This window comes from Perissodus microlepis, chromosome 11 (assembly GCF_051167445.1).
Source record: "Perissodus microlepis isolate ML-2025 ecotype Zambia chromosome 11, ASM5116744v1, whole genome shotgun sequence".
Classification (NCBI taxonomy): Eukaryota; Metazoa; Chordata; class Actinopteri; order Cichliformes; family Cichlidae; genus Perissodus; species Perissodus microlepis.
In genome coordinates, this window is record NC_140471.1 from 24,386,413 (window position 1) to 24,396,676 (window position 10,264).

The following is a 10,264-nucleotide window of genomic DNA, read 5'->3' on the forward strand; positions in this document are numbered from 1 at the left end:
AAGAACTGCACAGATTTAAACAGGGCCAGCAGAAGTACGGTGTATATGTGCACACACACACTCTCTCTGGCGTTCTCTCTGTCTGCAATATTTCATTAGCGCAAGACATGGATGGTGTCCAGGGCCAACACAGAGGGCACGCTCTCAAGTCAACTCATTCACACACAAACACTGCACCTCAATCCTTACAATTGGCCTTTTCCTGCAGCTTTTTCGCCTCCATCTAAGGTTATCTGAAAGGAAGGAACAGGCTCCTACCTGAAACCTGCTGAGTAAAAATGGCATTGGTGGGATAATGACGCCTGTGAGATAACGCAAGGCAAAGCAGAAAGAGGCGGCTCTATAGAGGTTTGAAGGAGCGGAGGAAAAAAATATCCCAGCAGCCAAAAATGTGGAGGGAGTTGTGACAAAAAAAAAACAGATACGGCACTGGAATGAGGGAGGACTAACACAAAATACTGGGAAGATGAGGCAGGTTTCAGGTTTTAAATGATTAGATGAGAGTCTGTGCTTTGGCGTTACAGAGACACAGCACCACCATGTGGCAGTTTGAATGCACTGCGTCGAGGTGATTTTATGCAATTAGCTGAGATGTTTCCTGCAAAGATGTCAGCTGCAGCAGCTGAACCCCGGTAAGACCTGAATGCCTGCCAGTATGCCACATCCAGTCCCCATCTGTGTTGTCTGAGATTTCATCAAGGCTCCCTCGTCTTTTTATTGTTCTGCGCAAATCATTTCTCCTTTCCCATTAAATGAGAAATATTCCCACTGACTTTGAAAGTGTCACAGTACAACGTTCCCTTTCTCCTTTGTTCAGCCCTCATAAAATGAAAAAAATTGAAGTAATTATTTAGCATTGTTAATTTTACTGGTATAAAATCTCTGTTATATGGCTGAGCTAAAGCAAAAGTATGTTTTACAAGCTTGGGACACTTTTAAGATTCCGAGTATTGCATGAATAATTAGGTTTAATTTCCCGCAGCCTGCCCTAAATTGTCTCTCCAGCATAGTAGCTCATTGTTCTTTTCTCTGTATTACAGAAGAACCCTTTTTTTGTGTGTGAATTTGAGTAATAAATACAAAAATTGAAATATTTCTTTTCAGTGCATTTTAAGGTACAGGGATGAATAGACTTCTTAATGCTTGTAGGGAATGAAACACGTTTCCCTCTTCATGTGTGAGCACCGTGGAAGTTTGTGTCCCCTCCAGAAGGAGAACAACTACTTTAGATGCATTGAGGCCACCACATGTTGGTTTTGCTCCCAAGATGTGAGGAGTAGGAGTCTTTGCTCCAGAAGTAATTACAAACAATAGAAAACTTTGTACCCAGCAGAATAAATCCAAACAACATAATTAACTGATTTTATTTATTATTTCGTTAGAACCCGTTTGTTTCATCTTTAAATGGCTTGCTGCACTTACAGATTGCTGTGCTTTGGATACTGTAGGTCCAGCGCTCATATTTAATTTGACACTGTAAAGTATGCTATCCGTTTAAAAGAGAAAGACGCGCCAAAAGCAGGACTGCAAACTGTGTCGATGGCGCGCTGATTTATTTCTTTTAATAAATGACAGCCTATTAAATGTTCACCACAATTAAAGAGTATTAAGAGGGAGGAAACCCAAAGAACGTGTGGGGGTCAGTGATTTTTAAGATGATGAGCTCAGCTGTGTAATGAATAACAGGACGAGACATGATTATCAGGTCACATTTGTACGCGTGAAAGAATGAGGAATTATTTGAGGAGGTATTCAAAGTAGACTATTGTTAGAAGTGAATCGTAATTAGAGGGCTAACAACGTTCAATCATGACCCTTCCAATTATTAAGACCAGAGTTTGTTCTCATCAAATGAGCTTCAGATCCTCTTTGCCCTTTACCACCTCCTCATTAGCATAATCCCCTGGGAATGCGAGGGATAATGAGCTGGGCTGCACCTTCAGTAAACACGCGCTGCGTGTGCGCACTTCGTGGTTCATGCTCAGCGTGGTCATGGTTCATTAGAGGAACCTCTGCACGACTCCGCTGGTTCGACTTAATCAGCCATGTGACTCGACACTCTAATCAAGACCCCGTCTGTACTTTACAGTGTTACATCTAGACACAGACACACACGCATCTCTAAACTCTTCTTCACTGATTAGTCTCTCCGTCTCTTTTTTTTTTTTTTTTTTTTAAATTATAAAGCCACTCTTAGTGATCGGGTTGACAATGTGAAATAACTTCATTTATCTTACTTACAGCCTTGTAGTACACGAGTTCTAATTAATGTTAATGTTGTTAAGTCAGTTGTTCCCAAACTGAGAGGTGGGACTCGTTGAAAACAAATAGGAGGAGAAATATTAGAGTGGGGGGAGCGCACAGATCGTTGCACAAAAATATTTCTGGCCTTTTTTAAAAAAAAAGTTTATTTATTTGTCAGGGACCATGAACAAAAACATTAATCTCAGAGGAGAAGGGATGCATTGTGCCGGATTTAGCTACCAGCTAATTTCCATCTGCAAGTCTCCAAGTCTCCAGGCAGGTAGACACGATGCTAAATCTGAAATACAAATCATATCCAAGGTACTAGATACAAATAGCGTGATATGATGAAGCATCCGCACGCAGCTCAACAACCCCCTGGCCCTACTCCCATCCCACAAACACACATCATAAAACACTCACACATATATCCAACACCCAGACTAACCCATCAGTGTACATGCATATTATAACAATCAAGCTGCTATAGAGGTTTTAAAAACGCTTCATCTAATCAATGTTGACTCTTTGACGCTTGTTTTCAGCCTTGAATAAATTACAGGGTCACTGACTTTACTATTCCCGCCGCTCTTAGCTGCTTCCCGTAGCTAATGCCTTCTTCTCACATCTATTTATTGGCTCTGAGCAGCTGCCAGACAGCAAGTGAGAACACCAGGAGGTTACCATCCCAGAAACAGAACAACACAAGTATAATGACAATTGTTGGTTTTTCTTTTTTCAGTTTGAACGACTTGTTCTGTTTCATTTTAATCTAAAACACCCCTTAGCCTCCATTTTTCCATATTTGTATGCATGCTCCTGCACTAGGCATATCCTCTTAAATTAGTCTAGAAGCTTAAATAATAGTTTTATGATGGCTGAGGTTTGGGTAGGTTTAGATCTTTCTCCTTTGCTCTCATCATGATTTCTATGGCTGCTCATGTGCTTTGTTACTGTAGCATAAACGCATGTTGTGCTGAGACAATTGTTTTGATATTTGACAACATTTTGAAAATTGAAAGTTAACTGTGGGTCATAAATTTTTTTTTTGTTGTTGTTGTAGTTGTAGTAATAGCAATCTCAAAATAAAATATGAGAGCCACAGGTGCTGATTGGTTGATTTTTTTATTTTATTTTTGTTTGTTTGTTTGTTTGTTTGTTTTCTATGAGAGTGTAGCCATAGCACCCTCCAAAAGTATGACAAGAGCAAGACCAATTAATCTGTTTTTACTGTGCTCACAACTCCTCCATCAAGCCTACGACCCACAGACACTGATTATGCCTTTCAAGGGGATCTTTCAGTAGTGCAGTAGTTGTCTGTTTTGCAGTATTTCTCCCTTTATTCTTCCCTTCAGGGGGTGAAATATGTATTCGGTTGGTTTTAAGATCTGGTGATTGACTTGTCTTGTCTTAAACCTTTAATTTGTTAGCCTTAATGAAGTTTTGAGTTGAGGCGGCAGCATGTTTTGGATCACTGTCTTGCTGCAAAATAAAGTTTCTCCTGATTCATTTGGATGCATTTCTCTGTAAACTGACAGACAAAATGACAAATGTAAACTTTTACATTTATTCTGCTGCTACCATCATCAATACAAATGATTGAGCCTCTTCCGGAGGCTGTTGCATTTAATGGTGGTGGAAAAAGATCCCAGATGGAGACTCGTGGGTATGCAGGGATTTTATGAAACCAACTCTTTATTGAAGGCAATCTGAATCAACAGGAAACACTGGAAACTAAGGAAACTACAGAAATCATAATGCTAGGCTACGGGGAACTATTGGAAACCAAGGACCGTAGAAAAAAAGGTAAAAGAAACAGGTGACGTGACAAAAGGCTACAGAGAGGAATAGGTTATAAACACACACGAGGTAAAGTAACCATCACATCACATACAGCGGAAATTTACTGGGGAAAATACAACTGAACACTAAACACAGATGGCAAAGGCTACCAAAATAAAATGGGGAAATAAGTAAATAAAGACTATATATAAATATACGGGTCGCAGTGAGGAAGCAGAGAGGAACATAAACTCAGTATTAACTTGTAAGAACAGCACAAAGTACGATTAAAATAATGTAGGAACATTAACCACTTCTCAACGGAAAACAAATAAAGAAATGGTGAAACTCAACATGGTGGGTGAACGGCCATAATCGAAGCGAGCCCAAGCCATGGTTCAACTTCCACCATGCTTCTCAGATGAGCTTGTATGTATGAGCAGATCCCTTTGACCTTTCCATCGCTTTGGTAGAGGTTAATCTTTGTCTCATCGGTCCATAGAAACTTTGTTGCAGAATTATTGTGACTCATCTCTGTACCTTCTTTACAAATTCCAGTTTTGCTTTCCTCTTTCTTTAATCTTGATGAGTGTTTTGCACTGCTGTTCTCAGAGTCTCCTTCACACAGCAGATTGTGATATTTCCATCCTTGCTTGCTGCAGGTCGTTCACAATGTTATGGACTGAGTGGAGTGTTTTTCTGCTTGCTTGTTACTTGTTGTTTTTCCTTGAATTACCGGTTTTCTCAGTTCCAGAATGACCAACTTGACTGGCTTTACTATTCCAATACTTTTTTGTGAGGTGGTGGGGTGTATTTTTGTGTGTGTGTGTGTGTGTTTGTGCTATGTTAAGCTATCAAGTTGCTTTCATTGACTTAATATTCATTCAAAAATCATGGAGTGCTAATCTAACACAAAGCCAGAGATTTACTCCTCGTTTTTCTCTTGTAAAATTCTTTACCTGTTTTGTTCTGTTTACACGCTATTTAAAGGGGCAGTGAGCCCAAATATCAAACCCATCTATATTATTTTGGACAGTCTGGAAAACATCAGCGATAAAATTGTCTGCCTTCTCTTAAATATAATGGAAATAAATAGCACTTGCCTTGCAGCACTCAAATTTGGAAAAACTCAGCTGCCGTGTCTCTATACAAATCATGACCTGCAGTTTCACGCAGGAACTATTTTTATTGTATCAAACCCCCTTAACCTCATCACTGTGCAGAATAAAGCAGTCATCTAGTCATTAGGAGAGGTTCGTGTTCAACACAGCGTGACAAGATGTAAACACTGATGCTGTCTGCCCCCCTTCAACTGGGCTGTAATGCTAGTTAGCTGCACACTTCATTTGATTGGTGGGTGTGGACTAGAGGTAGAAAATAGTTTGTGCATAAAAAAGACCACAAAAAGATTCTTTAAGTAAATGCTGCTGATTTCTGGAAAGAGACACTGCTGCTGAATTTCACTAGGAGCAATTTGCGGACCCCATAACAAAGTGGTTTTATTTTATTTTATTTCTTTAAGAATATAAATGGGATTTTTTTTTGCACACACAAGTGGGTAATTAGCAAAAACAAAAAGATGCTAGATGGATAAATAGGAATATAGTCTACTGGGAAAAATGTGTAAATTTGATTTGGGGGTGAACAATCTCAATCTCTGGTGCAACTGTTAGAAGGCGGCATTATTGAGAGAAAGAGGGCGTTTATGCCATCTGTAGTCTGGTCTAATCGTATTTGACATATTAATAATATTTTTCCAGAGACCCGTCTTCCAGAGAGGGGGCCTACTACAGGGATCATCATTGGAGCCATCATAGGGGTCATTATACTCATAGCCATCATTGGAACTGTCATTGCCCTGTACCGCAAACGCAAAGCCAAAGTACTTGGAGAGTAAGTATCTCTGTGAGTGACTGAGTTCAGTGTTGCTGATTTCAATGAGTGTTTGCTCTTTTTTTTGTTATTTGCCAATGATTCCATTAGATGAAATGCCATGCAGCGTGTCTCATGCTTTTGTGAGTCATTAAATTTGTGAATTGTGTATTTTTGTGCAGTCGTCCACCAAAGTACAAGCCCCCTCCCCCAAAGAAGACATTTAATTCCACCAACTCTGCTAACATGGTGAGTCGCTAATTGAAAAGTCCTTGGAAGGACAAAAGTATCACTATCCTGACATCTGTCAGGTCACTCGGCACATATCACAACTAACAGTTTTGTTCTCGTGCTGTATAATGATTGTTTAATTGTGTGTCGACAGCTGCTGAACTCAAGCAATGTCCCAGTGGTCCAAAATGACTTCCACTCCACCCAGAGTCAAGAACCAGTCACGGTAAGGATGCATGCTGAGTACATATGTGAACATGACACTTAAATGCATATTTTTCGAGATCCTATCAAAACAGAATCTCATCAAAGTACTCTTTTTTTTTTTTTTTCTTTTTTTTTTTTTTCAGCATCTGTTTTTGTTTTGGTTTGTTTTTTACCAAATGTTCAGGACCATTTTAGATAATTGGCTACATAAATCCCAGTTTGATCTCAGGAGCAGTAATACAAATGCATACATTCTTTAACACGGTTGCAGTAAAACCACTGCATCTGAAAAGCAGATGATAAACAGCCTGAGATGTCCCAAGAAAAATATGTGCAATGTATTTAGTGTACTCAGTCATTGCATGCACATTGTACTTTGCAACAATTAAACAACAATTGTATTTTTTCTTTGTAAAACTTATTGCAATTATTGCACTTTGAAATAAATAGTGTAAGGTACAAACCCCTTAGTGATGTTATTGTGCAGATTAACTGCATTATTATAGCTAAGTGGTTAAAATCATCAGCAGATAACAAAAATGATATAAATATTAATAAATCAATAATGATATTTTAAAATTATCATTTTTATGATTCTGAAAAATGTCATTTCACAAAATTAGTATGTTTATTTTCGATGTTTCCAATATATTTTGGTTATTTTCCCCTTTGTAAAACAGTTATCTTGCACAAGATTAGATTTAGATTCTTGTGCAGCTCCGATAATTAATCTGTAATAGTTCACAGGGCTGCGCATGAACAGCCAGTTTAATTCACTGATTCTATTTCTGTTTAAATATTCTGACTTCCTGGGCTCCCCACCCCACCCTTCCTACCCCTGCTTTGTTTTTGCCTCCTCCTGTGCCACCCTAAAAATCCTGTATATGCCTCTGATACTTGTGATAAGCTTTTGGTCCCCAGTTATTATTAACTAGAAGACTAAAGGTGAAACACTTGCTATGCTGGTTTTGATGAATCTGTTATTTTTATCGTTGCTGGTGATAGTCTGGTTTACCCAAAAGTATTTATTTTCTGAAAGAACTGAAAGAAATCTCATTGATGATGCTATCTGAGTCTAACTTAATGTTTCATCTTTTTTAGAAGGTGATGATAGAAACCACCTCCTATTTCACTAATACAAATACATACTCGGTAAACTCTCGTAATTCATAGTTGTATGATATGCTTATCTTTCCTTATTGTTGGCAGGACCTGGATGCCTACCAAGATGAGGATGACGATTATGACAACGGTGGTTTAAACAACAGAATGCATTACGTTTCCGGTGCCCCCTCTGGCTGGGATGATCCTGGGAATAATGAGGTCCCTCCTCCTTATCTGCACGTAGACGTTGACCGCCAGGACTACCACCCCGTCCCCAACATCAGCCGTGGTGAAAGCTTCGTGTCGTCTGCCATGTTTGTGTGAGGGCTGTCAAAAGCCACAGAAAGATGCTAATGTGTGTAAATATGAGCGTATGCGAATGATTGAATGAATGAATTCATATTTCTGTAGGTACGTGGGAATGTGAACATTTGATGCTTTAATTGTGAATTTTCAGGTTACAGGTAGTCTTTATTATGAAGCAATCACGTCCAGCCTTGTGTTGCTGGTTGCAAACGTCCATCAACTTGAGCCAGCAAGACACAAACGGTCGCCAGTGTGCACAGCTGTAGAGCACAGCTGCAGGAATGTAATGAGATTTTTATTCTTAAACTGTACATAAAGCAAACGCTGTTGTTGGTTTTCATATTCAGCTTATGAACACTGTTGAAAGGAGCAGATGTTGACACTGAATCTGTTTGCATTGCTGTCATACATATTTTACTGAGGCGGCATGGTTAAAAGAAGCACAGTATGTGGGTTTTTACGCGATACCTCTGTTTAGTCTTATGTCTCACGTTGTTGGTTTCAGTCTCAATAAAACAGGCGCCCCGCGGAGAAGCAATTAGCAGCAGTTAATCAGGTGGTGCTTAGAAGACACCAGCAGACCGTGACGACATTAGGTTTTAAACTGCAGTCAGTGGGGTTTACTGCTGCTGCAGCACTATGTTTTGATTTAAATATTTTCTTTTTACCGACTTTGTTCTTTCTTATTTTTTGTGCATCTGGATTTTGCCTTTCTTTTGCAAATGTAATGTCATTCATCTCCTTTGGAATCAAACTGAGAGTGATCCTTTCTTTTCTTTCTTTTTTTTAAAGTGGATCCATCCCTCAATATTTAAACCATAGCTTTTCTCAGCACTGGCAGTGCAATATGAGGGATATTTCTTACTAAAAAATGAAGAACCAAAAATGCATTTTGTACCTATTTTTATTAGTCGTAGCATCATAATATAAACTAGCGTGCTGAATTTGGTTGAGGGCAAATCTGGATTATGTCTATGAAATCTACATTGTTTATCTCTCTAGTGGAGGATTAAATTATGATGTTGAAACAGAGGTTTGCACAGAGCCTGTTTGTATTCTCATATCGCCGTCCATTATCAGGCTCAAGGGTTAAAAAGGTCAATTGTGCTTAGTCAGAATATGTGTCTTTGTGTTGGTGCCAACCAGGGGTTTATTTTATTTAACCGACTTTTGTTAAAATTGAAGTACTTTCTGAAATAACGTTGGCTTAAATCTGTTATACTCCTTTTTGTATTGTATTATCTCAGTCATTCTGACTGTTTTTCCATTTAATAAAGTAAACAGTAAACTCTGATCTTATTAAAAAACATAAATTTGACTTTGTGGTGTTGGTCTTCATTGCAAACAATTCATTCTATTGCCCTCAGTTGTTATTCCTCCATTTCACCAGATGGGAGCAGTGTGGACTGAAAATCCCTGAGTGTTTAGCACAGCAGAGGGAGTCTTGATTCCCACCTGCTAATGTGTAATCCAAATAATACAGATATTGTACTGGGGAGTGCTTCAGCTTTGATTGAATACTGTCACTTTGTAGCATTTACGAGTGAATGATGGGTGGAGTGTGGGGCAAACTGAAGCTGCAATACCAGCAGATTTCCATTTAAGGACTGCAGCAAGCTCTAGCTCACCTGATACGGTGGTAGGCACACTCTGTGCTTTCCCCCCCTCTTGTCTGACTCATCTCTTTCTATCTCCAGCTGTATTCCCTCCAATCCTGTATTTAAACTCTACGTGCACTGTTACCTAAGAGCATCGTTTTTGGATCCGCATAGTTCACTTGCAGCACTGTGACTACACCAAAAGGGGCCAAATATGTGTTCCAACTGACTATAAGGATTACATGCATCACTTTCGTGCACCACTGACTCATATGTATAAACTACTTGTGTCTTGCAGCTTATCTGTATTAATTGGCACGGTGTGCAGCAGTGTCCTGACTGAGTGGGTCTGCTGCAGATTAGCCTGAGGTGCTGCAGATGAAGGTGAGGCCTGACTAGCAGCTCACCATGACTCTGCAATCTGTTCCCTGCCTGAAATTCTGATCACACAGGTACATGGGGATTCTAGGAAGTACTCGGTGTGTAATGGGATTACTGCCGACATAATATATTCTGTTTGGGAGGGCCATTCAAAACTTAACATCAAGGTCAGCTCACTCTGCAGAAGCAGTGAAAGCTCAAGTGGTACCTGGGATTTTATTGTGTGCTGAACAACAATAAAAATGTTGAGTGCCTTCTTATTTTAACTGAGCTGCAGTACCTTATGGTGACTTTGCAGCGTGCATTATATATTATTTATTATATAAACATCTGAATCAATCGATATGATGGGAATTGAACAGTTGGAGTCCTTTGTAATGGCTTTGCATGTATCGATTAAGCGAGTTAGACTCTACATTCCCACCATACTATCAACTGTGTACATGATATGGAATTACATGTGTGATACCAGGATTTAATTTGAAGCTCAAATAGTCAAATTTACCACAGTGAGCAAAGTTTGGAAGTTAAACAGTTTT

At 39.2% G+C, this 10,264-nt stretch overlaps 1 protein-coding gene across 1 annotated transcript in view; it reads left to right on the plus strand.

Annotated features, from left to right (window-relative positions):
* Positions 1-9,064, plus strand: part of LOC146377951 (nectin-2) — an 85,479-nt gene extending 76,415 nt beyond the window's left edge. Inside the window, exons 7-10 of the mRNA XM_084943482.1 lie at positions 5,787-5,919; positions 6,081-6,147; positions 6,284-6,355; positions 7,546-9,064. Of these exons, the coding sequence (XP_084799608.1) occupies positions 5,787-5,919; positions 6,081-6,147; positions 6,284-6,355; positions 7,546-7,764 (491 nt within the window). The 3' untranslated portion in view covers positions 7,765-9,064. The remainder of the gene's footprint in view (positions 1-5,786; positions 5,920-6,080; positions 6,148-6,283; positions 6,356-7,545) is intronic.
* Positions 9,065-10,264: the final 1,200 nt, after the last annotated feature.